At 60.3% G+C, this 26,071-nt stretch overlaps 3 protein-coding genes across 8 annotated transcripts; 1 reads left to right on the top strand and 2 right to left on the bottom strand.

Moving 5' to 3' along the window:
• The first annotated feature begins 480 nt into the window (after window positions 1-480).
• Window positions 481-14,482, top strand: Arhgap33 (Rho GTPase activating protein 33). Of its 3 annotated transcripts, XM_048368796.1 has the most exons (22): window positions 484-556; window positions 1,224-1,333; window positions 2,803-2,900; window positions 2,990-3,074; window positions 3,884-3,964; window positions 4,080-4,217; window positions 4,566-4,658; window positions 5,355-5,477; window positions 5,558-5,635; window positions 5,735-5,801; window positions 5,878-5,937; window positions 6,039-6,191; window positions 6,271-6,373; window positions 7,796-7,940; window positions 8,016-8,098; window positions 8,181-8,288; window positions 9,098-9,243; window positions 9,869-10,022; window positions 10,121-10,266; window positions 10,342-10,416; window positions 11,680-12,327; window positions 12,454-14,482. In XM_048368796.1, the coding sequence occupies exons 2-22, from the start codon at window positions 1,256-1,258 to the stop codon at window positions 13,704-13,706; spliced, it is 3,915 nt and encodes a 1,304-aa protein (XP_048224753.1). In that variant the 5' UTR covers window positions 484-556; window positions 1,224-1,255; the 3' UTR covers window positions 13,707-14,482. The 3 variants fall into 3 exon arrangements, with proteins under 3 accessions (XP_048224754.1, XP_048224753.1, XP_048224751.1); XM_048368797.1 differs by lacking the exon at window positions 1,224-1,333 and having other exon boundaries at window positions 481-556; XM_048368794.1 differs by lacking the exons at window positions 484-556; window positions 1,224-1,333 and having other exon boundaries at window positions 2,538-2,900.
• On the bottom strand, window positions 10,917-24,586 carry Prodh2 (proline dehydrogenase 2). Of its 4 annotated transcripts, none has more exons than XM_048368803.1 (11): window positions 24,349-24,584; window positions 24,034-24,230; window positions 23,843-23,942; window positions 23,634-23,720; window positions 22,967-23,047; window positions 22,723-22,878; window positions 22,458-22,624; window positions 22,231-22,341; window positions 21,306-21,391; window positions 20,538-20,759; window positions 10,917-10,947 (listed from the first exon to the last, which is right to left on the bottom strand). In XM_048368803.1, exons 1-10 carry the CDS (start codon window positions 24,520-24,522, stop codon window positions 20,575-20,577), a joined length of 1,344 nt encoding a protein of 447 aa, XP_048224760.1. In that variant the 5' UTR covers window positions 24,523-24,584; the 3' UTR covers window positions 10,917-10,947; window positions 20,538-20,574. The 4 variants fall into 4 exon arrangements, with proteins under 4 accessions (XP_048224760.1, XP_048224759.1, XP_048224761.1 ...); XM_048368802.1 differs by having other exon boundaries at window positions 23,813-23,942; XM_048368804.1 differs by lacking the exons at window positions 10,917-10,947; window positions 20,538-20,759; window positions 21,306-21,391 and adding an exon at window positions 21,692-21,934 and having other exon boundaries at window positions 23,813-23,942; window positions 24,349-24,586.
• On the bottom strand, window positions 15,092-20,211 carry LOC125338929 (inactive serine/threonine-protein kinase TEX14-like). The gene is made up of 12 exons (XM_048329964.1): window positions 20,173-20,211; window positions 18,961-19,050; window positions 18,313-18,464; window positions 17,133-17,298; window positions 16,899-17,053; window positions 16,767-16,827; window positions 16,565-16,689; window positions 16,389-16,481; window positions 15,866-16,201; window positions 15,621-15,778; window positions 15,341-15,534; window positions 15,092-15,257 (listed from the first exon to the last, which is right to left on the bottom strand). Exons 1-12 carry the CDS (start codon window positions 20,209-20,211, stop codon window positions 15,165-15,167), a joined length of 1,662 nt encoding a protein of 553 aa, XP_048185921.1. The 3' UTR covers window positions 15,092-15,164.
• Window positions 24,587-26,071: the final 1,485 nt, after the last annotated feature.

Below are 26,071 nucleotides of genomic sequence, written 5' to 3' on the forward strand. Positions count from 1 at the left end.
AGGGCAGGCCCTCGATTGTGTAGGGTGGGTGGGATCGGAGGCAGGACTGACAGGCTGCTCGAGGGGCAGAGAATCAAGAGCGTCGGAGGAGTGGTCCTCGGCGAGCAGACAGGAGAGGCTGAGGGTAACAAGTGTCAGCCGCCCGGCGTGAAGAGCCAGGGGGCGTGTCCAGGAGGGAGAGGACCAATGAGAAGCACTCGTGGGCGTGGCGCTGTCAAACTTCAGGGGGCGGGCCGGAGGGAAACAGTGCCAGGCGGTGGAGCCCCACACGGAGTCACTGAGAAGCCACCGGGGTGGGCGTGGCCTTCCCCTAAGGCCTTGGGTTCGGCCAATGAGAAGCGTCGCCGCGTGCTCCCTCCCTCTCCTCCCGCCCTTCCCCTCCCCGCGCCCGTGGGGCGCGCGCCGGAGCCCGGGGAGGCCGTTAGGGGCGGGGCCTGCAGCCGCCCGCGCGCGGCTCGCGCCCTCCCCTTTGTGTCGCCATGGCGGCGGAGGGGAAGGCGAATAACGAGGGGTCGAGCGCAGTCGGAACCTGAGAAAGGCCATCGCGACCATGGTGGTGAGGCAGGGCCCGCGCGGCCGTCAAGTCTGTCGGTCCATCCGCGTGTGTGTCTGTCCGCGCGCGTCCGCCCCGCCCTGCGCGCCCCCGTCCCGCGGCTCCGCCCGAGCTCCCCGGCCCGCGCCGCTTCATCCCGGGTCGCCCGCGCTCCCTCCTCCGACCCGGGGCCCAAGCCCTCACCCCGACGCCCTCGGCGCGCATCCTCCCCCCCTCCCCGCCCACCCCCCCACCCTCCACGCCCCGAACCCGGGTGACAGTGGCTTGAGAAGAAAGGGCCGGTCCAGGCAAGCCCCGCGCATCCCCGGGGGGCTTCCCTCCCGACCCCCTGCCTCCATCCCATCCCGGCGCCCTGCTCGCTGGGCATCCTTGCCGCCCTGGGCCCAGCAGCCCCACCCTCCCCACGCCTCCATCCTCGACCTGACCCTTTTCTTCTCTCCCTCCTCTCACCCAGCCCTCCCCATCTCGCTCCCCCCCCCCACCCTCCAGCTACTCCTCCCCTTCCTTACCCCACCCAGGAAGCCAGCGCTGTTGTACCTCTGGCTTCATCCCCAGGGGTCCCCTCTGCCTTCTTGTCCTCTCCCTTCTCCACCATCTCAGCTCCCCCTGCCCCCCACCATGCTGTTCCTGCTCATTCATCCATTTATTCCCTCCTTCCCTCGCTCAGCAGACATCCACTGAGACCTCCTCTGTGCAGGCCCCATGCTGCAGGCACAGAGACGGTCAGATCCCATCCCGCCTTGGGGAGCTGCATGGGCTGGCAGGGGACAGACTTCGAGGGTGAGACCCAGGGATGAACTTGGGGTTGCAGGGACATGGAGGAGGGAGAAGCCCAGTGTAGCAAATCCCCATCTGGCTGCTGGTTAAATTTATTCATCACATTTTTATCCAACCCCTGCTGGGCGACAGAGCTGGCACTGGCTGGGCATTGGGGACCCAGCAAAGAATCCAGGACAATCTTCTATGTGAAGAGCCTCAAGTTTGTGCCTAGCTCTGCTCTTGGCAGGGGGTGTGGGAGGGGCAGGGTGTCCCAAACCTCATGCCCTGCTTCTGGGGAGGTAAGAGTTCAATGGGACAGATTGGGTTTGTCAGCAGACAGTGTCATTTCCCAGTGCTGGAGGGTGTGTGGGGCACGCTCAGGCAGAATTGGGGAGCCTGGGATGGGAGACCTCTGGAGATTGGAGGAATCCAGAAGAGAAGCTGGGGACAATCTAAAGGCACTGGGAGGGCTTTCTAAAACACCCATGAGAGCTGAGACCCGGAGATGAGGAGAGAACCTAAGGACAGGGTAGGTAGGAGACAAGGGTTCCAAACTGAGGAGTAGCCTTTGAGCAGATGTAGAAAGACATGGGAAGATGACACTTTTCCCAGGACTCTAAGAAGTGGAAGAGCTCGAAATGGGGGAAGAGAGGGGCCTGGAGAGGTAAACTAAGGGCAACTCAGAGAAGTCTGAACATCAGTACAGAATTCTCATTTCATCTTGAAGACAACAGAGAGTCATTCAAGGCCCAGGATCTGTAGTCAGACAGGGCCACATTTGTGCTTTGTGAAAATGATCCTGATTATGACTACAGTAAATGCCTGTTTCATCTTGAAAAAAAAGAAAAAATGATTCTGGTGGGGCTGGGAATATGGCCTAGTGGCAAGAGTGCTTGCCTCGTATACATGAGGCCCTGGGTTCAATTCCTCAGCACCACATATGCAGAAAATGGCCAGAAGGGGCACTGTGGCTCAAGTGGTGGAGTGCTAGCCTTGAGCAAAAAAGCAGCCAGGGACAGTGCTCAGGCCCTGAGTTCACGGCCTAGGACTGGCCAAAAAAAGAAAAAAAAAGAAAATGATTCTGGCACTTGTGAGGAAGCTGAGGGAGGGGAGAAGCTGAGTGGAGGAGGAGGAGGAGATGTGTGGGCTGTGATTGTCCAGACAGTGGCAGGAGGTGACTACATCCTGCAGAGCTGTAATAGTTGCTATTTGGGATGCAGGGTTTTCCATAGGGAAGAGAGGGGACCCACATGCCCTTTCTCCTCTTGCCTGATCACCCTGGGTCCCTGCTCCAGCCCTCCACTGCAGACCACACAAGAAGAAGCAGGCTTGTCTGTAGCCCAGCCTTCCTTCCCCTGACCTGCCCTCTTCCTCCAGCCTGGCCTGTGTGTGGATCAAGCAGGCCTATAGGCCCAGGCTGGCAGATGACAGTGCTCCATCCTCTCTGCTCTCCATCTCCAGGCCCTCTGAGTCTTCTCTCTGCTTCACAGGCCCGCAGCACAGACAGCCTGGATGGCTCAGCCGAGGGCTCCGTGCAACCCGCGGCCCCCACTGGGGGGCCCAGTGTGAAGGGGAAGCCTGGGAAGAGGTGAGGAGGGCCGGGATGGAAAGGCTTAGCTCAGGAAAGAGGGAGTCTCCCCATGAGAGAACCCCTGTCATGTGTCACCTGTCTCCCAGGCTTTCTGCTCCTCGAGGTCCCTTCCCTCGGCTGGCTGACTGTGCCCACTTCCACTACGAGAACGTGGATTTTGGCCACATTCAGGTAGGGGGCTTTGCACCCAGGTGGGTGGGTGAGAACCTCCCAGTCCTGAACCCCTCTTAGCTGCTTTACCCCAAAGCCTGTCCCTACGGCTGAGCGCTCTGTGTCACTAACAGGAGCTGCTGGGGCCAGATGCTCCTTCATTCCTTTGCCTTACTCATTCTGCAATGATGTGTGCACACATGCGTGCCATTACTAGGGATTGAACTCAGGACCTGGGTGATGTCCTGAGCTTTTCTGCTCAAGGCTGGCACTCTACCACTTGAGCCACAGCATCACTTCCAACTTTTTGGATTGTTCATTGGAGATAAGACTCTCATGGATTTTCCTAACCAGGCCAGCTTCTAACTTTATCCTCAGATCTCAGCCTCCTGAGTAGCTAGGATGACAGGTGTGAGCCACCAGGGTCTGGCATCAACAACGATTCTTTTTTTTTTTTTTTTGCCAGTCCTGGGGCTTGAACTCAGGGCCTGAGCACTGTCTCTGGCTTCTTTTTGCTCAAGGCTAGCACTCTGCCACTTGAGCCACAGCGCCACTTCCGGCTTTTTCTGTGTGTATGTGGTACTGAGGAATCGAACCCAGGGCTTCATGCATGCTAGGCAAGCACTCTACCACTAAGCCACACTCCCAGCCCAACAGTGACTTTTTATTAGACGGCTGCTGCTTTGTACTCTGAGTAAGACATCAGCAGGTCCTGTCCTTGGGGAGCCACAGGAGGGGGTACACATGGCTCCCTAGATAGTACCAACCTGGAGAGACCAAGATGGTGACAGAAATGAGGTTCTGACCTGGATCTTGATTTCCCTCTGCAGCTCCTGTTGTCTCCAGAGCGGGAAGGCCCCGGCCTCTCTGGAGAGAATGAACTGGTGTTTGGGGTGCAGGTGACCTGTCAGGTGAGGCCACTCCTGCCATTCATCTAGCCTGAGGGACTGGCCCCCCCACAAGTCCTCAGAGCTCAATGTAACAGGACCTGTTCCCCGCCCCCGCCCCCCCTCATGGTCTCCACAGGGCCGTTCCTGGCCGGTTCTCCGTAGTTATGATGACTTCCGCTCCCTGGATGCCCACCTCCATCGCTGCATATTTGACCGGAGGTTTTCCTGCCTCCCAGAGCTTCCCCCACCCCCTGAGGGCTCCAGGGCCGCCCAGGTAACTAGCGTGTTGACTCAGCCTCAGTTTCTCAGCAGCCCTATGTAGAGCCTCAAGATCAGGCCATAAAGAACTATTTAGAGACCAATGTGGGCTAACCTGTCCCCTACTGTAGGATCCTGGGTTTGAGTGCTAACAGGACAGTTCTGGAGACTCCTTTAGTTTGGGGACCATGGAGGGGGTGCCCGAGGCATTCCGTGGGAGGGCAGCACAGCAGGACTAGTGCAGTCCAGAGCCTCATCCCGATGCCCACAGGTCTGTTCACACATGGTTTGGGGCCCTGTGGAAGGGCAGACGGCAGCCCTTGGCATGCCCTCATATGAGCCTTTGCTCACTACCTGTCCCCAGATGCTGGTGCCACTGCTGCTGCAGTACCTGGAGACCCTGTCAGGACTGGTGGACAGTAACCTCAACTGCGGCCCGGTGCTCACCTGGATGGAGGTGGGCCAGGCCTCGGGGCTGGGGCTTAGCCTGGAGAAAGGCAGCTCTGCAGTGCAGGGATCAGCTTGGAGAGTGTGTGGGCACAGGAAAGAAAGGAGAGTGTGGGAGAGGCCTTGGTATTTTAGTGTCTGTGTGGGCACAAGTCTATGAGGGAGTGTGTGTCTGTGTGTGTATGCAAGTGTGTATGCAAGATGTTGAGGGGTGGAGATTTAAGGGTCTACCTGTTAGAAAGATTGGTGTGTCACTCAGAACATCCATCTAAGAGGGTATTATACCAAAGTGGTTTTATTGATGTATATTTTTGCTATCCTGGGGCATAAACTCAGAGTCTGAGTACTGTCCCTTAGCTTTTTACTCAAGGCTAGTGCTCTACCACTTGGGCCACAGATCCACTCCTGGCTTTTTCCCCCATGTAGTTTAGTGGAGATAAAGAGTCTCATAGTCTTTCCTGTCCCAGCTGACTTCGAACTTTATCCTCAGATCTCAGCCTCCTGAGTAGCTAGGATGACAGGCGTGAGCCACGGGTGCCAGTGCACCAGAGGGGTTTTAGATAAGTGAGATGTAGTGTCTGCTCTGGGTAGATCTTAGGGGAATGGGAGAAGTGGACATGGTAGGAGGGGGGTTTGAGGTAGTGGTGGGCGTGGTCTGCCTGTGTTAACCCCTGACCCCTTCATGCTATGCCTGCCTCTGTCTCAGCTGGACAACCATGGCCGGCGTCTGCTCCTCAGCGAGGAGGCCTCACTCAATGTCCCTGCCGTGGCTGCGGCCCATGTGGTCAAGCGGTACACGGCCCAGGCACCAGATGAGCTATCTTTTGAGGTGAGTCTAGGGAGTGGGGTGTAGGCTCCAGCTGGCCCCCCATTCTCCCCATCCCTCCTCACCCCTTCCTTCCCCCCTAGGTGGGAGACATTGTCTCGGTGATCGACATGCCACCCACAGAGGATCGGAGCTGGTGGCGGGGGAAGCGAGGCTTCCAGGTACGCCCGGCTTAGTTGGGGGTGCACGTCGGGGGTCGGGGCAGGGGCGGGCGCTATGCCTGCCATAGTGGCAGCCACTGACTCTTGGTTCTTCCTCAGGTGGGTTTCTTCCCCAGCGAGTGTGTGGAACTGTTCACAGAGCGGCCGGGCCCTGGCCTCAAGACAGGTAAGTGCATGCCCAGGTGGGCCCTCCTCCCCGTCCTTTCTACCCACTGACCCCCCCCACACTCCCACTCCCACAGATGCCGATGGTCCCCTGGGCGGCATTGCAGCTCCGCAGGGCGTCTCCGCTCTGACCTCAGGTAATGGAGGCGAGTGCTCCGGCGTCTGCCCCTATGGCACCGGGCCTAGGGCTGTTGCAGCTGTGTTGACCCCAGGTGGCCTGCCTTTCCCCCCCCTGCAGCAGTGCCCCGGCCGCGCGGGAAGCTGGCTGGCCTCCTCCGCACCTTCATGCGCTCCCGCCCTTCCCGCCAACGCCTGCGGCAGCGGGGAATCCTGCGGCAGAGGGTATTCGGTTGTGACTTGGGAGAGCACCTTAGCAACTCTGGCCAAGATGGTGAGACCTGGGCTCCCTCCTCCCCATGCTGCCGTCTGGGAGGTGATGCACCCTAGCCTGACCTGCCGCTTTCTCCCAGTGCCCCAGGTGCTGCGTTGTTGCTCTGAGTTCATCGAGGCCCATGGGGTGGTGGATGGAATATACCGGCTCTCGGGTGTGTCCTCCAACATCCAGAGGCTGCGGTAAGGGTCCCCCTCCCCACCTCCCACCCACAACAAGACTCTGGAGCCAGAGAGACAGAGCTAGGGGTGGACCAGAGCTGGGTCAGAGGGGGCTTCCGCTAGACGGTGAGAGGATGCTGAGCACCCAAACCGAAGGATCACCTTCCCCGAGCACCGGCCTCATGCCCAGCACTGTCCTAGGCGCTAAAGACGCAGCCCTGCCCGCATTGGGCCCACCTGCTAGAGACAAATGAGGAGACGATCATTTCCTGGTCAATTGTTTCCTCTTGACCCAGGCTATGGAGCAAAGTGGGTTGAGGAAATAAGGGGGTCATCAAGCAGGAAGGAGGGCCTCGTGGAGGGAGGGGTGAGGTGAGGAGCAAGTTGTGTGGGTGATAGCCCTGGACAAGCATGCCCAGTAGAGGGAAGAAGAGCTGGGCTGGGGCTGCCGCAGCCATGATGCTGTTAAGTTCACAGGGAAGTGAGAGCAGGCCTTTGTGATCATTTACCACTTGGCTCTGGCTGGTGGAAGGGTTCAGAGCAGGCAGGATACACTGGAGGTGTGAAGGGATGGGGCAAAGACAGGGCTAACCAGATCCAAGGAGGCGGGCAGGGTGGCGAGACCTGGAATGAAGCCGCTGTGGGGACCACTGGAGTGGGGTGCAGAGGCATGGTGAGGTCTGAGCTACATTTGCAGTAACTACTTAAAACCAAAAGAAGGGCCAGGGGTCAGTGGCTCTCACTTGTAAATCCTAGATATGCAAGAGCTAAGATCTAAGGGTCACAATTCAAAGTCAGCCCAAGCAGGGAAGCCTGTGAAACCCTTATCTCCAATTAATTACCAAAAAAATCAGAAGTGCAGGGTGTAAGATATCACAAGAAATGTACACACTGCCCTACTATGTAACTGTACCCTTTTTGCACAACACCTTGTCAAAAAATTTGTGTTTAATCAATAAATAAATTTAAAAAAAATCACAAGTGGAGCTGTAGCTCAAGCAGTAGAGCACTAGCCTTGAACAACAAAAGCTCAGGGACAGTGCTAAGGCCCTGAGTTCAAGCCCCAGGACTAGCATACATACATACATACACACACACACACACACACACACACACAACACACACACAGCCAAAAGAATGATCTGGCTTGATGGTTAGAGCACAGAACACTGGCATCCAAAGGCCTTGGTTACAGAGCACATAAAGAAAGTAACACTGTTTGACAAGAAATGTACTCATTTCCTTAACCCCTCTGTATATCACTTTACAATAAAATAAAATGGGACACACAGGGCTGCTGGAAGGGCAGACAAGTTGGTAAGATCCTTCCTGATATAGTCACTCAGGGCCTGGGGACTAAGCTAGATCCAGCTGCTGCGTGAGAGGGGATGTAGCCAGTGAGCCCGGCTGACCGGAGGCCTCCTTCTCACCGGGCCATCCCAGGCACGAGTTTGACAGTGAGAGGATCCCTGAGCTCTCTGGGCCGGCCTTCCTGCAGGACATCCACAGCGTGTCCTCCCTCTGCAAGCTCTACTTCCGGGAGCTGCCTAACCCCCTGCTCACCTACCAGCTGTACGGGAAGTTCAGTGTGAGTGAGGGCACCGGAAGCATGGAGGGTGTCCCTGTGCCTGGCCCGCCCCCTCATGCCCACCTCCCCCCTCAGGAGGCCATGTCGGTGCCCGGGGAGGAGGAACGCCTAGTGCGAGTCCACGATGTCATCCAGCAGCTCCCCCCGCCCCACTACAGGTAAGGCAGGAGGGCTAGGGAGGGCTGGCGTGGGGTCTTGAGGAGCTGAGACTCAGCTGTCGCCCTCTGTCCCCACCCCCAGGACCCTGGAGTACCTGCTGAGGCACCTAGCCCGCATGGCGAGACACAGCGCCAACACCAGCATGCATGCCCGCAACCTGGCCATCGTCTGGGCCCCCAACTTGTTAAGGTGAGCCTGCTCCTTGCGCCCTCCCTCAGGAGGTGGGCCTCTAATAACTCCCCAGCCACCCTGGAGCCTGCCCACCGTTCCCATCTTGCTTTTTCTCTTCTTTTTTTATGTACTGGGGCCTGAACTCAGGGGTCTGGGTGCTATTGCTTCACTTTTTCTGCTCAAGGCTGGTGCTCTACCACTTGAGCCACAGTTCTATTTCTGGCTTTTGTTGGTACATTGGTGATAAGAGTCTCATGGACTTTCCTGCCTGAGGCTGGCTTCAAACTGTGATCCTTAGATCTCGGACTCTTCTTTTGATATTGTTCGGGGCCTGGGTTCTATCCCTGACCCTCTTTATACTCAAGGCTGGTGCTCTACCACTTGAACCACAGCCCGTTTCTGGTTTTTGAGTGGTTTATTGGGGGTTATATGGGGACTTTTCTGCCCAGGCTGGCTTTGAACTTCGATCCTCAGATTTCAGCCTCCTGAGTAGCTAAGATTACAGGTATGAGCCACCAGTGCCCAGCAATGTCAGCCTCTTAGGCAGCGGGGATTACAGGAGTGAACCATTGGTCCCGTCATGATTGAAAAAGATTTTATAGTTGGAATGACAGGGTATGGGGGAGAGAGCAAGGTCAAGGACAGCCGTGGTGATTGGCATTAAGAGAAGTGGGGGGAGGCAGGTTTGGGGGAAAGCTGAAGGCCCCGTTGTAGACGTGAGGGCTTTGGGAAGGGCCGGGGTGTTGGCCATCATCCGCAGTAGCCGCCCCACGCTGCGTGGCCCCGGCTGAGCAGTGGGCGGCTCTGCCCTCTGCCCTGTGCCGCAGGTCCATGGAGCTGGAGTCGGTGGGGCTGGGCGGCGCGGCGGCCTTCCGGGAGGTGCGCGTGCAGTCGGTGGTGGTGGAGTTCCTGCTGACCCACGTGGAGGTTCTGTTCAGCGACACCTTCACCTCGGCCGGCCTGGACCCCGCAGGTACGCGCTCCACCCGCCCTGGCTCCGTCCCTGGGTGTCAGTCAGGGCTGCCGCGGGCGGGCAGGGGGGCTGCCGGCCCCACCCCGCGCCACGCCACTGAAGCCGGACCCCTTCTCAGCCCCTGAGGACCCCGCCCCGGCCCCTCCCTCCCCGCGCCCCTCCTTCTCATTTCAGCTCCTCGCTCAGGACGCCCTCTCTGAGCCCGGACAACGCTCTTCCTCCTCCCTTTGTAGATCCCCGGGGCGCTGGGGGCCCTGGGTCCACCGGGGAGGCAGTGGGAGGTCCCCAGACTTGACCCCGCCCCCGCCCCGCCCAGACTCCCTGCCCCGCCGGGGACCCCAGCCCAGGCCGGACTCGGCTCGTCGGAGGGGCCTCGGGCCCGAGGTAACTGACCAGAGCCACCGCCCTGCTGGCTGCTGGGAGCTGCCTCTTCATCGGCTCGTTCTGCCTCCCCCTCCTCACCTGCCTGCTGCCCCCCACCCCCCCGCCTGATCCGCCCCGGCCCCCTGCCTTGCCAGCCCGGGTGGGCACGCTGCGGGGCCGGGGCTTGGGCTATGGTGCTTGGCTTTGCCCGTGGCCCCATGTGGCCCGCCATGCTGATGGCTGTCCCCTCCCCGCCTCCCAGGTCGCTGCCTCCTCCCCAGGCCCAAGTCCCTGGCCGGGAGCGGCCCCTCCACCCGCCTGCTGACCCTGGAGGAAGCCCAGGCTCGCACCCAGGGCCGCCTGGGAACACCCACCGAGCCCGCAGCCCCCAAGATGCAGGCTTCCCCCGTGGAAAGGTGAGCGGGGATGCTGGGAGGGGGGAGGAAGGGCGGGAGGGAGGGGGCCGAGGCCCTGAGCCCCAGGCTCCACCTCCCATTTCCAACCCAAACCCCAGGCGGAAGAGGGAGAGGGGAGAGAAACAGCGGAAGCCAGGAGGCAGCAGCTGGAAGACGTTCTTTGCTCTGGGCCGGGGCCCCAGTGTCCCCCGAAAGAAGCCCCTGCCCTGGCTCGGGGGCACCAGAGCCCCACCACAGCCTTCAGGTCAGAGGCCGTGGGGTCTGTGTGGTGGGAGGGCTCCGTGGCCCGCCCTCCTACCTCCAGCCCCTTTTCCTCCAGGCACCCACCCCGACACGGTCACCCTGAGATCTGCCAAGAGCGAGGAATCCCTATCATCGCAGGCCAGCGGGGCTGGTAAGCACACCCAGGAGGGACCCGGTCCTACTTTTGCTTTTTTTTTTTTTCTGGTCCTGGGGCTTGAACTCAGGGCCTGAGCACTGTCCTGAGGATGAGACTAGTGCTTTACCACTTTGAGCCACTGCTCCACTTCCATTTTTCTGGTGCTTCATGAGAGAAAAGAGTCTCACAGAATTTCCTGCCCAGGTTGGCTTCCAGCTGCGATCCTCCTGAGCAGCTAGGATGACAAGCGTGAGCCACCAGCGCCCAGCTTTAAGTATAGCCTTTAAATATTATTTCAGATAGGAAGGGAGAGGTGTCTTGGGGACTTAGTTTTTGTTTTTGTTTTTTTGGGGGGGCCAGTCCTGGGCCTTGGACTCAGGGCCTGAGCACTGTCCCTGGCTTCTTCCCGCTCAAGGCTAGCACTCCGCCACTTGAGCCATAGCGCCCCTTCTGGCCGTTTTCTGTATACGTGGTGCTGGGGAATCGAACCTAGGGCCTCGTGTATCCGAGGCAGGCACTCTTGCCACTAGGCTATATCCCCAGCCCCGACTTAGTTTTTTTTTAATCTGGATTTTAAATGCAAGTGGTGATCCACTACACACTGTACTCATACTTGGCCCTTCCAAAGTCTTGTGTATTTATCTCTCTTGGGGGTGGGGGGAGCGGAAGCACTCAAACTCCCTAGGCAAACTACCTTACCTGAGCTTCTTGCACTTGCTACCCCCAGCAGAGACCTCCTCTCATTGAATGGCCACCATTCTCTTTCTAAGCATGTGTTACCATGAACAAGTATATGTGTAGACATTGCTCAGCCCTGCGTGCTTTGGGAAGTCTTTGCAAGGTGTCTTTTTTTTGTCATGGGGCTTGAACTCAGGGCCTAGGCGCTGTCCCTGAGCTTTTCCCCCTCAAGGCTGGTGCTCTACCCCTTTGAGCCACAGTTCCACTTCTGGTTTTCTGGTGGTTCATTGGAGATCAGAGTCTCACGGACTTTCCTGCCTGCCATGGCTTTGAATCAGGATCCTCAGATCTCAGCCTCCTGAGTAGCTAGGATGACAGAGGGGAGCCTCCAGTTCTCTTCTTGCAAGGTGTCTCTTTTGTGACATTTTGTGACACTGCCTTCTCTCCATGAGTTGGCTCTGCCTTTTCTGATTCTCAGCGTCCATGGCCCTCTGGGACTGGGCCTCTCGCCATTTCCTGGCCCTTCTGTGGAGCAGGGCTCCGGTGTCACTGGGGTGCAGTGTGTCAGGCTGGACCTCTCTCTGCCTCCCCCCTTTCTAGGCCTTCAGAGGCTCCACAGGCTGCGGCGACCCCATTCCAGCAGCGATGCTTTTCCGGTGGGCCCAGCACCTGCTGGCTCCTGCGAGAGCCTGTCCTCCTCCTCCTCTTCCTCGTCCACCTCGTCGTCGTCCTCCTCCTCGGAGTCCTCCGCTGCCGGCCTGGGGCCCCTCTCTGGGTCCCCCTCCCATCGCACCTCAGCTTGGTTAGATGATGGGGATGAACTGGACTTCAGCCCACCCCGCTGCCTGGAGGGGCTCCGGGGCCTGGACTTTGATCCCCTTACCTTTCGCTGCAGCAGCCCTACCCCGGGGGACCCTGCACCTCCTGCCAGTCCAGCCCCCCCAGCCCCGGCCTCTGCCTTCCCACCACGACCAGCCCCCCAGACCCTCTCACCCCACGGGCCCGCCAATTCCGCTTCCCCCACGGCCCTGGACATCTCTGAGCCCCTGGCTGTCTCCGTGCCACCTGCTGTCCTGGAACTGCTGGGGGCCGGGGGGGCCCCTGCTTCAGTCTCCCCAACGCCAGCTCTCAGCCCCGGCCCAGGCTTGCATCCCCACATGGTCCCCCTGCTGCTGAGTGACACCTGCCAACAGGAAGTGGGCAGCAAGGTGGCACTGCCAGCGTCCCGGGGAGCTCAGGCCCAGCACGGTGAGTCCTGACCCCCACCCCACACCCCCACCCACCCCTAGCCCAGGCCCCCGGCAAAGTGAGTCCTGACCCCCAGCCCCAGGCCTGCCCTGCCACTCTCACTCTCGTCCTTTTCCTTTTCTGTAGGACCCGGAATGGAGTCACCATTACTGCCCCCACCCCTGGCCCTCCTGCGCCCTGGAGGAGCCCCACCCCCGCCCCCCAAGAACCCAGCTCGACTCATGGCCCTGGCCCTGGCTGAGCGGGCTCTGCAGGTAGCTGAGCAGCAGAGTCAGCAGGAGCGCGGGGGCACCCCACCTGCTCCCCGCTCCCCGTTCCGCCGCTCACTGTCCCTTGAGGTAGGCGGGGAGCCCGTGGGGACCCCAGGAAGTGGGTTAGCCCCGCACTCCCTGGCCCACCTGGGGGCATGGGCCCCAGGACCCTCATCCTACCTACCCAGACAACAAAGCGATGGGAGCCTGGTGAGGAGCCTGCGGCCCCTGGCCACGGCCCGGAGGGGCCTCAGAGGCCCTGCCCAGGTTAGCACCCCGCCCCGGGCAGGTGGGGCCTACAGAGACTCCCCTGAGGCCTCGGCCCAGTCCCCTTGTTCCATCCCCTCGCAGGGCTCAGCTGCCGGCTTCTTCTCCTCACCCCCTCGGGAGTGCCTGCCACCCTTCTTTGGGGTCCCCAAACCAAGCCTGTATCCTCTGGGTCCCCCATCCTTCCAGCCCAGCTCCCCAGCCCCTGCCTGGAGGAACTCCCTTGGCCCCCCGACACCACTTGACAGGGGAGAAAACCTGTACTATGAGATAGGGGGTGCAAGTGAGGGGTCCCCCTACCGGTGCTGGAGCCCCTTTCGATCCATGCCCCCAGACAGGCTCAATGCCTCCTATGGCATGCTGGGCCAGTCACCCCCCCTCCACAGGTCCCCTGACTTTCTGCTCAACTACCCACCATCCCCTTCCTGCTTTCCCCCTGACCATCTCGGCCACTCAGCCCCCCAGCACCCTGCCCGGCGCCTCAACCGGCCCGAGCCCCTCTATGTCAACCTAGCTCCAGGGCCCAGGGGTCCTTCCCCCGACTCTTCCTGCTCCTCTTCCCCTCCCACTCACCCCCGAAGCCGGTCAGACCCTGGGCTCCCAGCCCCCCGCCTCCCCCAGAAACAGCGGGTGCCCTGGGGTCCCCGCACCCCTCACAGGGTCCCTGGGCCCTGGGGCCCCCCCGAACCTCTCCTGCTCTACAGGGCAGCCCCACCCCCCTATGGGAGGGGAGGCGAGCACCACCGAGGGTCTTTGTATAGGAATGGGGGGCAGAGAGGGGAGGGGGCTGGCCCCCCACCCCCTTACCCCACTCCCAGCTGGTCCCTCCAGTCAGAGGGCCAGACTCGAAGCTACTGCTGAGCTAGGACTGCGGACTCCTCCCTTCTCCTCCCCTCCCTTTCCTTTACCCTGGCCCAACCCAGTCCCTTGTTTTGTATTTTCTAAGCTCCCAGCTGTACCCCAACTTTCTAACTTTGTAACTCGTTTCTGATGTGGGTCTCTAACCTAAAGTCATAACCCCTTCCTCCAGTGCTGGGCTGCAGAGCACGCCCCTACCCCCCCCCCTCCTGGGGGCCCTCGCACAAATCTGAGAGGCTAGGCTGACACCCAGTCCTCTCTTTCCAGAAGCCCCCGGCCTGTCCTGACCTGTGCACAGGGCTGGGAGCTTCCCACCTTTCCCCATGTGCCCCACTAAACCATCTGAGCCCACTAATGAATAAAATGGTGGAAACATGGCTGCCAGGGTTCAAATCCGTGAAGAAGGAAGCAGACAGAGGGTGGCTTTGTGGCTTTCATTGGAGGCAGGAATGGGGGAGGGGCTCGTGCCCTTCTGGAAGGCTCCAAGGACAATATCCTGGGTGCCCTAGGAAGCTGGGCCAGGGGTGGCGCCGAGGCCCGGCTGGTCTCGCGCATGGCATCCGCAGTGTAGTGCCATCAGGGTCTCCTCCTGGAGATTGGAGGCCAAGGAGAACTGGGCATACCCCAGGGATGAGGGACAGCCCTGGGGTCCCCACCAGGGCCCCCCCACTCACTTGTGCAGGCTGAAGAGGGGCGTCCTCCTCTGGCTCAGTGCTGGGTGCCTGCAGGAGGGAGAGGTTGGAGTGGGCACCCAGGGCCCCGGCGGGGGAGGCTGGGGCCCAGGACCCCTCCCTGGGGTGGGTGTGGACAGCCTCCCTGAGGGTCAGCAGGCAGGGCGGGCTCACGGTGCTGGGGGGCCAGGGCATCAGCCCTGGGGGTGCAGCAGCCCCCGCAGGGCTCGCATCCTGACTGTTGCACAGGGCCTGGCATCCCCACAGGGTGGCAGCGTAAGGCCCACAGGGCAGGGCAGGGCCTGGGGGGGGGGGGCAGGGGTGGTCAGGTACACAGGTCAGCGAGGCAGGAAGCAGTGGAGAGTCCCTGAGGGGGTCGGGAGCCATGGGTGGCCGCGGGCACCGGGGTGACCACACAGCTGGACCGATGCTGGCTGCAGGGTCCTGGCTGGAGTCTGTGTGAAAGCTGGTGCTGAGGCTGGAACTGCTGCTTAGAGTCAGGCTGCTGCCTGAGTCCCCGTCTGCACCCCCCAGGACCCCACTGTGACCTGGGGACTCAGAGGTGTCCGGCGCCTGCAGAGAGCAATGGTGGAGTGAGCATGGGGTGCCAAGGTGCACCCTCCCCTCTGCAGGCCTCCAGATCCTTCCCCTGGTTCCTACCTGGGATGGGGCAAGGCCTCTGGGCACAAGCCCGGCTCTGGGCGCAGTCTTCACGTACAGGGTCTCTGGGGAGGTGAATTCGTCCCATGAGTATGGGCAGGCCCAGCTCGGCGGTGCCCAGCACCCCGCGTCACATGTCCTTGCCCCCCACACCTGCTGGGCAGCGTGGAGGTCCAGGGGACAGTGTCCACGTCGCAGGGGAGCTGACCTCAGGGGCTACGTCCTGTGGGAAGGAGGCTGGGCGTGGGGACACAGGCCACGCCGGGGGCCCCCGTGACAGCCCCCCTCCTGCTGGCCTGCCTGTACCTGGGCCATGGCCTTGCGCAGCAGGTAGCGGGTGCTCTGCAGGCTGCCCCAGCGGTCGGCAGGCCTGAGGCCCAGCCCCGCCTGCACCAGGGCCTGGTAGGGGACCGGCACCAGGGGGTCCAGGTCTGGGCTCTTGCCAGCCTCCAGTTTAGCCTTCACCTCCAGACCCGCTCGCCCAGCCCAGGGCAGCTGTCCTGTGAGGAAGCAGTATCGGGGCCCTGCACCTCTTGGGGGGGGGGGTCCTCTGGGGCAGGAGCAGGGGGCAGGGGTACTCACTGACCAGTGAAGACCTCCTGGGCCAGAAGGCAGAAGCTGTAGAGGTCGGAGGTGGCGGCTGGCACGTCACTACAGATGAGCTCGAGGGGCAGCCATGGGTACAGTTCAGGAGGTGGGGGCGGCCCCGGCCCTGGGCCTCTGGGAAGGTAGCCATGCTGGGGCCCACTGAGCCCAAGACGCTGAGTGAGCTGGGGGGGAGGGGCTGCTGGAGGGCCATGGGGTGGGGGGCAGAGGCGGGCAGGCTCTCACCTGAGGTGCAGCCAGGATGGGTGCAGCGGGCGCCCATGCTCCAGGCCGCCCACCTTGGCCAGGCCCGGCCGCACCAGCTGCACGGCATGGGAGCTGAGGCCACCGTGGGCCCAGCGGCGGGCCTGCAGGAACAGCAGGGCCTCCAGCACCTGCAGCAGCAGGGGCGCGGGCGGCATGCCTGGCCCACGCGGGCAGCTCTGCTCATGTGGTCTCGGCTGGTGCAACATAACGTAGAGGGAGCCCAGGCCCACGGGCTCAAAGAGGAGGCACAGCCCTGACAGGTCGGCCGAGAGGCCCAGCGCCAGCAGCAGCAGCAGGCTGGGGTGGTGCAGGGCGCTGGCGGGGGTGGGGGGGGAACAGAGCAGACCACTCACCGGCCCAGGGCACCCCTCCCTCCCCAGCACAGAACTGCCCCCCACTTTGCCAGTGGGAAGGGGAACCACTCCCACCCGGCTGGCCCAGAGGTAGACCCTAAATGCCACCCTGGCAGCTGGAGGAGGCTGCGCCGCAGAGGCCAGGGTACCTGCAGCACTGGAGGTCAGCCAGCAGCACATCGGGTTGGGTTTCGGGGGGCTTCAGCTGCCGCACGGTCATAGGGTGGCCCCTCCAGAGGAGGCTGGGGAAGGCGCAGGGGGAGAGGACAGGTTGGGGGGGGGGCAGCGGGCGTGGCGCTCCGCGAGGGCACAGGTGGAGTCTCACTTGGTCATGAGGGTGCGGGAGCTGCTCTCGTAGGTGCAGTCCGGCTCAGCCTGGGATGGCAGCAGCTCCTGGGGGTCCACCAGAGGGATGCCCATGGCGAGTGCCAGGGGGCGCAGGCTGCTCATCTGGGGGTGGGGAGCAAGGCCATGAGGCACCAACAAAGACAGGTGGCCCCTGCTCCCCCAAACCTTTTCTACTTTACCTGGCCATACCCCAAGACTGAGGCTTGAGGGGCTCTGCCACTGTGTCCTGGCCTCGGTGTCCTGGGGTAACGGGCGCTGTGAATACGCTGGAGTGGTGGGAGGCAGGCGGGCCCCAGGGTGCGGGCTGTTACCTGTCTGCCTGAAACCCCCGCAGGGAGCACAGGGTGCCACACAGGCCACGCCTGGAGCCTGCCGGCAGCCTGCCCAGAACTGTGCCAGACGTCAGCGCCCTGCCCTGCACCAGAGCTGCCATGTGGTCTCGGCACAGCTCCAACAGCTCCAGCACCTGGGGAGGGGGGGTTGTGGGTGAAGCTGGGTGCAGGCGCCAGCTCCAAGGCCCCCTAGAACCTCAGGTCTCTGCTCACCTCCCAGCTCCGCTTCGCACCACCCTGCTCAGCCCAGTCTTGAGGCGTGCGACCCTGCCGGTCGTGCAGCCGCAGGTCGCCCCCTGCCTGCAGCAGGCACAGCATCACTGCGCTGCGACCAGAGAAGGCGCCCGCATGCACCGGGGTGCTGCCATCCACACAGCGGCTGGGGCGGAAGAAACATGGCCCGAGAGGTGGGAGCGGATTAGGAGAGATCAGAACAGGAACACAAAGCAACAGGGTGGGGCTCTGGGGAATGGGGGAGTTCTGTTAGCATGAAGTATCAGGATGGGGGGCCCATGAGGATGAATGGGATTGTGGGTGTGCATGTGTGTGTGCCTCTGTGTGTGTGTGTGTGTGTGCCAGTAGTCCTGGAGTTTGAACTCAGGGCTAGCACTCTACCACTTGAGCCATAGCTCCACTTCTGGCTTTACGGTAGTTCATTAGAGATAAGAGTCTCATGGAGGGAACTAGGAATGTGGCCTAGTGGTAGAGTGCTTCCCTAGCATGCTTGAAGCCCTGGGTTCAATTCCTCAGTACCACAGAAACAGAAAAAGCCAGAGGTGGTGCTGTGGCTCAAGTGGCAGAGTGCTAGCCTTGAGCAAAAGAAGCTCAGGGGCAGTGCTCAGGCCCTGAGTTCAAGCCCCAGGACCAGCAAGAAAAAAAGAAAAGCGTCTTCTGGATTTTTTCCTGCCTTTGAGCTTCAATCCTCAGCTCTCAGACTAAGTAGCTAGGATTATAGGCATGAGCCACTGGCACCGGGCTGAAAGGGTTTTTTGTTTTGTTGTTCTCAGTGCCAGTACTAGAGCTTGAACTCAGGACCTCATGCTTTTGCTTGGCTTTTCCTCTCAAGGTTGGCACTCTCCCCCTTGAACCACACCTCCACTTCTAGCTTTGTGCTGGCAAAAGTTTCATTGACTTTACTCTGGTCTGGCTTTGAACCTTGATCCTCAGCTCTCAGCTTTGGTCCTCTCAGCTAGGATGACAGGCGTGAGCCACTGGCTTCGGGCATGAATGGGGTGTTGGAGGATAAGAGGCTGGCAGTGAGCCTGGGAGGCGCCCAGAAAATGGAAAGAGTGGCTAGGTGGTGAGGAATTAGCTCATAGGGCAGGGTTACTTTAGGGGCTGGAGGGGGGGGTTGGCGCTAGGAGAATGGGGGCCCCAGGGTCTGTCTACTCACTGGTTGGGGTTGGCACCAAAGGCCAGCAGGAGCCGCACAGCGGAGCAGCGGCCCAGCAGTGCCGAGAGAAACAGTGCTGTCTGCCCCTGGGAGTTCTCTCCATCCACCTGGGCAACTGACAGGTGGCCAGGCTTTAGGCTGGCTGCGTCCTCCTGAGGAGGAGCTTGGAGGGGCCTTTAGGGAAACACTTGCCAAATTCCTAGTGTCTACAATCCCTCCTTGACTAGGGGCCCCTTGACCCACAGGCGCCATGCCTTCTCAGTGTCCTGGAACCCCAGTCCTCCAGGAAGTCCACGGAGAAGAGCAAGCTCAAGCCTTTTACCAAGATTTTCACACACTGCCTCTAAGCAAGCTCCCATCCTCACTTTCTGCACGCTTGGCTCTCCTAGTGTAAGACAAACGCAGTATCACTCCATCTGGGAAGCATTCCTGTCCAGGAGGTCTCCTCTAAGCACCCAGAGCCCAGATCTCCCTCCTTCAGTCTCCAGCTGAGACCACAGAGCCTGGCACACGGTGAGGTGCCTGGGACAGGCTGAGTGGGGCTGCCCCTTGGTTCCTCCCCCACAGCTGGCCCTCACCTCTTGGCAGGAGCCTGGCCAGGCCCCAGCTTGGGTATCTGGCCACAGCCAGGCGATGCAGCCGGCTCACCTGGGCATCTGGATCGCGCATGGAGCCCTGCTCCACAGGGAAGTCTGAGGGCCCGGCGGGCTGCCGCCTTAGCTCCGGGGTGGGGGTCAGCTAGAGGCCCGCATGAGCGCGGGAGGACCTAGGGGCAGGGGCAGGGGCAGTTCGGTCCCCAGCTGGCGGAGGGGACGAGCAGTGCAGGTGGGAAGGGGGTTCAACTGGGTCTTGAGGGAAGGGGGCATCTGGATGGGAACAGAAGTAGGCTTAGGACACGGAGGGAAAGTTCTAGGCCAGAAGGTCAGGGGTCAACGGGAGACGGCTGAAGGGGATTGAAGGAAACCTAGGGGCTGAGGGGGTCTGGGCAGGGCAGGCAAGGAGGGTGAAAAGGCTTCCAGAGCAAGTTATACCCTCAGCAGGGGACAAGGGGCCAACGCTGGGGGAGGTGGTTCTGAGGGCGGGGCCTAGGCTGTGGGAGGCGGGGCATGCAGGAGTGGCCTGCAGGTTGTGAGAGGTGGCTCTGGGGGTGGAGCCTGGGGGCGTGGATGTGGATCTGTGGGGGCGGGGCCTGGGGCTGGGGAAAGCATGACTGTGGGCGGGGCCTGTGGGTTGGGGAAGGACCCTGCGGGCGGGCGGGGCATGGGGCAGGGTGGGGAGGTGGCTCTGGGGGTGGGGCCTGGGAGGCGGGCCTGGAGGGCGGGGAGAAGTTGCTCTGTGGGCGGGGCCTGGGGGGAGGCATGACTGTGGGCGGGGCCTATGGGTTGGGGAAGGACCAGGGGGGCACGGCCTGGGGCGGGGTGGGGAGGTGGCTCTGGGGGCGGGGCCTGGGGGCTGGGGGTGTAGGCAGCTCTGGGGGCAGGGCCTGTGGCTGGAACTGTCTACTGGAAGGCCGAGGTCTTAGGGTTGGGGGTGGGGCTTCCAGGATGGGACAAGGTCTGTGACTGGGAAAAGGCAACTGGCGAAAAGCTGAGGGCTCGAAAAAGTTCTAGGCCGGCACCTACCGTTTGGCTCCACAGTGGTCGGCACGTGACTGCCACGTGACCTTCACACGCGCACCAGCGCCCGCCCGCCTGCCACGCCTGCGCAGTAGCCTCACCGCCCCTACCCCCGTCAGGTTCCAGACCTGCAGCTATGTCCACAGCTCTGGGCTGTTCTGTGCTTGTTCCTCCGTTCCTATCTGCAGACCAGGACTCCGAAGCTCCTCCCCACTGGCCTCAGGCTCTGCTTTGAGCCCCAGACCTGAAGGTCCTGTGGGATGCTCTCCTTCCCTCCGCCCATCGCGCTCACTGGGCTCCCCCAGGGCGGGAGCCGTGGCTCAGGCGGGAGAGCACCTGCCTGAGCTGGGCACTGTCGGAGCAGGCCTGTCATCCCAGCTACCCGGGAGGCTGAGACCTGAGGGCTGAGGTTTGAAGCCAGCCTCAGGCAGGAAAGTGCGTGAGATTCTTATCTCCAGTGAGCCACCCAAAAGCTGGAAGTGGAGGTGTGGCGCAAGTGGTAGGTTCAGGGACAGCGCCCAGGGCCCTGAGTTCCAGTCCCAGGGAGGGTACAAAGAGGAATCCTTCCCCAAGGAGGCAGCCTCGGGGCAGGAGAGCAACCTGGGCAGTGACTGTGGACCTTTATTGACCATGTGACCCCACAGTGCTAACGGGGTGCCCTTCGGCCTCCCCCTCGTAGCCTCCGCCACAGTTCTTGGCTGAGCAGCGCCTGCTCCCTCCGAGCTCCCCACAGCACACTCCGGTTCTCCTGGGCCCGGCGGATCAGGTAGGGGATCACCTCCTCCAGGCTGCCGTATGGGATGGACTTATACACTGCATATCCAGCCTGCCCTGGGGGCGGGGGGCATAGGGATGGGGTCAGACCTGGGGCAAAGGCACCCCCAGGCACCTCCTGAGAATTTGGCAAGCTAGGTGAATTGGAGAAAAGGAATCCTCAGGAGGTTGAGATCTTGAGCCTCAAAGCCATCCTGGGCAGAAAAATCTACAAGACTGGAGCTGGGAATGGCTTAGTGGCAGAAGCCCTGGGTTCGATTCCTCAGGACCATGTAAACAGAAAAAGCCAGAAGTGGTGCTGTGGCCCATATGGTAGAGTTCTAGCCTTGAGCACAAAGAGACTCAGGGACAGTGCCCAGGCCCTGAGTTCAAGCCCTAGGACTGGCAAAACAAAACAAAAACCAGAGACAGCAGACACTGAGCACAGCCCCACAGGGGCTGAGATATTGAGATCTTGACCTGTCTAGAAGGGTCCCTCAGAGGAGCCGCATTCAGGCTCCCAGAATGGGAGGAGCAGAAGGGATTCTGGCCCAGAGGAAATGGGACCCGAGATTTGGGATAAGGTATGGGGGGTGGGGTGGGGAAGGTTGATAATCCACATACCCAGTGCCAGGGAGACGTGGTCACACATGCCCAGAAGTTGTCCAAAACAGACAGGCCCATCCACAGGAATGCCCAGCTGCCACATGCTACAGAAAAGGCCACTTCATTAGCCCACATAGAGGCTAAACTAAGCATTGACAGCTCACGCTTGGCATCCTAGCTACTCAGGAGGCTGAGCTCTGAAGACCAAGGTTTGAAACCAGCCTGGGCAGTAAAGTCCATGAGACTCTCATCTCTTATGAATCACCAAAAAAGCACAAATGGAAGTGTGGCTCAAGTGGTAGAGCACCAGCCTTGAGTAAAGAAGCCCAGAGACAGCACCTATGCCCTGAGTTCAAGGCCTAGGACTGGCACAAAAAGAAGAAGGAGAAGGAGAGGAGAAGTAGAAGAGGAGGAGGATAGTATTATATTATTTCTATCCGTATTTATATAATGCTGTACTTATAAGCATTGACATTGTAGGGTATTATGTTATCTAGAAAAGATCTGAAGACTATGGGAAGGTGGGCATAGATGATATGCAAACACTGCGTCACTTTCTACCAGAGCATCCAAGGATATTGGTAACCATGGATCCTGGTTTCCATGGAGATGAGGGGGCTGGTCCTGGATCCAATCTTCCATGGATACTGGAGAAATGCTTACATTTCCAAACTGAATGGTAAGGAATCCCTCTAATGAACATCTGAATATTGCTCCTCCCTCGCGCCAGTGGGTCCTGACCACTCCCTGGGGCCCCCCAGACATCCCAACACCCCAGCAAACAATGGACAATGCTTCTTCCAACTGGTGCCCACAGGCACAGCAGGAGTTCCATAGAGATGACTATCACGCCCTGCACGCCTGCCCCTGCCCCTCCCTGGCCTGTGAGCTCTGGGGGTGAAGGGAGGGGCTCCTCATGGAGACCGGGGCCCCCCCCTCATACCGCTTAGTGGCCTGGTGGATGGACTCTTCGTTGTGGGAAGCCACCATGAGGTGACAGGCAGGGCCTCGGAGGGCCACCTGGCCCAGCATCAGTTCCAGACAGCGGCTGTAGCTGAGGGGAGGGGCCGAGTTCAGCAAGCCTTGTGGGACAGGAGCCCCCCTCCCCCTCTCCCTCCTCAGGGAGGCCTGTCCCACACAAGTCCAGCCTGGCCAGGGGCCAGGTCCTACCTCCGACTGGTGGCCTCATAGTCGGGCTGAGTGGGAGCTTCGGTCCCTTGGAGCTGAGCCACAGCTCTCTCCTTCTCCAGATATGCCCCTCGCACGAGCTTCACACCAAAGGCCAGACCTGCCTTGTGTGCGGCCTCAGCGTCCTGTGCCAGCCGCACGTGAGTGTCCTGTTGTGCATGGGGGAGGGGGGTGGAGAACAGGTTCTGCTGGATCCAGGTGCTAGGTTTCTTTCCCCTTCTCCAGCCCACTAGGGCGACCTGTTCACCTTCAGATAGGCCTGGTAAGTGTTCCACACCCAGGGCCCGCCTTCCTGGGGCCTGTTATAGCGCAGGGCCAGGGTGGACACGAGCAGGCACAGTGCAGGGTTGATGAAGGTATATTCAGCATCCACCAGGAGTCTCACATGCTGAGCCCGGGCATGCTGAGGGGGACAAACTGTGGTCACCCCCCTCCTCAGGGCAGGGGGGGGGAGGGCAGGGAAGGGGTTGAGGCCTGGGTTCCCATCTTACCTGGGCTACCCGGTGCAGGCGGCTTAGGGAGGCCTGGAGGTGCTGGTTTTGCTCAGCATTGAGGGAGGAGACCTGGAGGTTCTAGGTGGGGACAGCAGAGGAGATGGGGGGTGTCAACACTTCTGGGCTCTTCTACAACCTATGCTTCAGCTTAGGTTAGAAATGATTTGAAGTTCAAAAAAAAAAAAAAAAGTAGCAAGCAAGCCGGGCGCCGGTGGCTCATGCTTGTCACCCTAGCTACGTGGGAGGCTGAGACCTGGGGAATGTCATTCCAAGTCGGGGGGGGGGGGGCAGGAAAGCCTGTGAGATGTTTCTCACCAACCCACCAGTGAAAAGCCACGAGTGGAGCCGTGGCCCCAGTGGCACTAGCACTGAGCAAAACACACTGAAGGACAGTGCTCAGGCCCTGAGTCCAGGCCCCAGGACTGGTACAAAAAAGGAAAAAAAGAAATAACAAGCAGACTGTGGTAACCCAGCCCTCAGCAGGCTGAGGCAGGAGGATTGCAGGTTTGAGGTCAGCAGGGGCTACACAGTGAGACGTGTCTAAGAGGGAGAGGGAGAGAAGAGAGAGAAGGGGGGGAAGAAGTGGGGGGAGAGAGAGAGCACCCATTGGTCTAAGGATTGGCACACAGCCAGCCCCGCATAGCTGCCTTGTTGCAGCCCTTACCCGCCCAGAGTCCATGGCTTCGGCCAGCCTCTGGGGGCTCAGCTCGGAACAGGCTCCCGGCCCCCTGATCTGCGAGGTTAGCTCCGTCTGAAATGAGAGTGTGTGTGTGTGGGGGGGGGGGGGTGACAACTGTGGGGAGATGGGGGGTGGCGGTCCCCTGTACCCCCCAAGTCCCTTACGCAGAGCCGGGGGCTGGCGAGCGCCGTCACCTTGAGCTGCATGAGCCCGGGCGGGGCGCCGTCCCCCGGGCCTCGGGACAGGTCCACGCACCGGAGCATGGCGTGGAGGTTGGCCTCGTACCAGGTCTCGCTGCCCAGTCAGCAGAAGTCAGGGTCCGGAGCCTGTGAACCCCTTCGGCCACCCTGCCCTCATCCCACGCCCCCCCCCCCCCCCCACTCACCCAGTCTTGGCAGCCGAGTCCGGCTCCTCCTCGGTGGGCACCGCCAGCAGGGAGCGGATGCCCAGGGCCCGCAGCTGCCGCACGCAGCCCCGCACCTCCTCCACCGACTCCCCCGCCACAAACTGCCCGTAGATGGACGTCCTCAGCAGGGCGCCCGACAGCCGGGACCCCAGCAGCCGCTGAGCCCAGGCCTGGAGCTGGGGACCGGGGAGGAAGGCTCGGCGCGAGGCCCATGCATTCCCCAGGCTGGGCCTTGCAGGGGAGCGTGGTCCCCGGGGATGGCGGGGACCTGTCCCTTCTGGGGTCACCACTCACCGCCAGCCCATGGGTGACCAGAGGGGGCCAGGCACAGAGCCGCAGCACCAGCAAGGCCCGCGCCAGCTCCGCAGTGCTCTTCAGATGGAAGGCTCCACCATCGAAGCGCAGGGCCTGCCAGTCCTGGGCCGAGGGCCCGGCCTGGGCGCAGAGGGCTCGCGGGGCCCGGAGCATCGCGGGGGCTTTGGAATGGAGGGATGCAGCCCTGTGCCCAGCCCAAACAGGGGGGCGGCTGTGACTGATTAACTGGGGAAACCTTTAGCAGCATAGGCTTCTTGAGGGGCAGTTAATGATTAACAGGTGGGGGCAGAGTTCAAAGTAACGGTCATAGGAAAGGCAGCCCCCCACCCCCGTGATAGCCCCCCAACAGCACCTAGGTGCTTTCCAGCTGAATGAGTTTCAGAGGCAGAAGGTCCACAGTGTTTTGGTTCGGCCATCTTAGACCAGCAACTTAAAAATGCCTTGTTGCAACCTCTTGATGTTACAAGGGGGAAAAGTATCTGGAGGGTTACTGAGTGTATTTGAAGATACACATCAGGAAAGAGCGTTCATAACAGTCCCAAATGTAAACTGTGGAAATTTACACCCATTGAGAATATTGAGATACATTGTGATGCCACAAAATGTATTCATTCAATGGAATAATAGGCGGTAGTGAAAAATGAATTGCTGATACACATAGCCAGGAGGTCAACTTCTACATGGACCCTCTTGAGTGAGAGAAGCTAGACAGGTGACAGATATATTGTTGCATAAATGAAAACCCCTATATGGGTGGTCAAACTACAAAATGTAAGAAAAACTAGGACTGGCACATACCTGTCATCCTAGCTACTCAATAGGTGGAAATTAGGATTGAGGTTGAAAAGCCAGCCTAGGCAAAAAGTGAGATCCTATGTCAGCAAGTTGCATTTGGTGGTTCATCACTGTAATCTCAGCTATGAGGAAATACAGGGAGGAAGACTGAAGTATCTTCTGAAATAGCAGAGAATTAACACTAGACTGGAGCATGCGCAGGTGAGCACCTGTGTCGCAGATGCAAGGCCCTGGGTTCAAACTCCAGTATGGCTCTCCCCAAGAAAAGAAGAGAGAAAGAAAATGATTACCATAAAAGACAGAGCCAGAGCTAGGAATGTGGCTTCGTGGTAGAGTGCTTGCCTAGCATGCATGAAGCCCTGGGCTCGATTCCTCAGCACCACATAAACAGAAAAGGCCAGAAGTGGCACTGTGGCTCAAGTGGTCGAGTGCTAGCCTTGAGCAAAAGAAGCGCAGGGACAGTGCCCAGGCCCTGAGTTCAAGCCCAAGGACTGGCAAAAAAAAAAAAAAAATCCAGTGGCACATGCCTGTCATCCTAGCTACTCAGGAGGCTGAGAGATGAAGATTGTGTTCTCTTGCTTTTTTTGTTGTTGTTGTTTGTTTTGCTCAAGGCTGGTGCTCTACCATTTGAACCACACCTCCACTTCTGGCTTTTTGCTGGTTAAATGAAGATAAGAGTCACAGATAAGATCTACCCAGACTGGCTTTGAACTGTGATCCTCAGATCTCAGCTTCCTGGGTAGCTAGGATGACAGGTGTGAGCTACAAGCTTTACCTTCACCTTTATGCTCCAGCTACTTTAGGGGTGCCTATAGTTCTCTCTGCCTCAACGTCTCTGCACAGCTACTTGTGGCTGCTTACAGTCAGGGAACACTCGCTGACCCATGCTAACCTCCAGGGGGCCTCT

Source organism: Perognathus longimembris, chromosome 20 (genome assembly GCF_023159225.1).
Source record: "Perognathus longimembris pacificus isolate PPM17 chromosome 20, ASM2315922v1, whole genome shotgun sequence".
NCBI lineage: Eukaryota > Metazoa > Chordata > Mammalia > Rodentia > Heteromyidae > Perognathus > Perognathus longimembris.

What these genes read in the sequence shown, in the direction of transcription:
- Arhgap33 (XM_048368794.1), top strand. Translation starts at nt 2,563, where the DNA reads ATGCCCTTTCTCCTCTTGCCTGATCACCCTGGGTCCCTGCTCCAGCCC. An exon ending in TAGCAACTCTGGCCAAGATG is followed by an intron (nt 6,192 to 6,270) that starts GTGAGACCTGGG and finishes GCTTTCTCCCAG; the next exon opens with TGCCCCAGGTGCTGCGTTGT. An exon ending in TGGGCCCCCAACTTGTTAAG is followed by an intron (nt 8,289 to 9,097) that starts GTGAGCCTGCTC and finishes CCTGTGCCGCAG; the next exon opens with GTCCATGGAGCTGGAGTCGG.
- LOC125338929 (XM_048329964.1), bottom strand. Translation starts at nt 20,211, where the DNA reads ATGGGCGGAGGGAAGGAGAGCATCCCACAGGACCTTCAG. An exon ending in GTGCGAAGCGGAGCTGGGAG is followed by an intron (nt 17,054 to 17,132) that starts GTGAGCAGAGAC and finishes CCCCCTCCCCAG; the next exon opens with GTGCTGGAGCTGTTGGAGCT. An exon ending in CGGGGGTTTCAGGCAGACAG is followed by an intron (nt 16,828 to 16,898) that starts GTAACAGCCCGC and finishes CCGTTACCCCAG; the next exon opens with GACACCGAGGCCAGGACACA.
- Prodh2 (XM_048368802.1), bottom strand. Translation starts at nt 24,522, where the DNA reads ATGCTCCGGGCCCCGCGAGCCCTCTGCGCCCAGGCCGGGCCCTCGGCC. An exon ending in AAGCCATGGACTCTGGGCGG is followed by an intron (nt 23,048 to 23,633) that starts GTAAGGGCTGCA and finishes GTCCCCACCTAG; the next exon opens with AACCTCCAGGTCTCCTCCCT. An exon ending in CTTACCAGGCCTATCTGAAG is followed by an intron (nt 22,625 to 22,722) that starts GTGAACAGGTCG and finishes CATGCACAACAG; the next exon opens with GACACTCACGTGCGGCTGGC.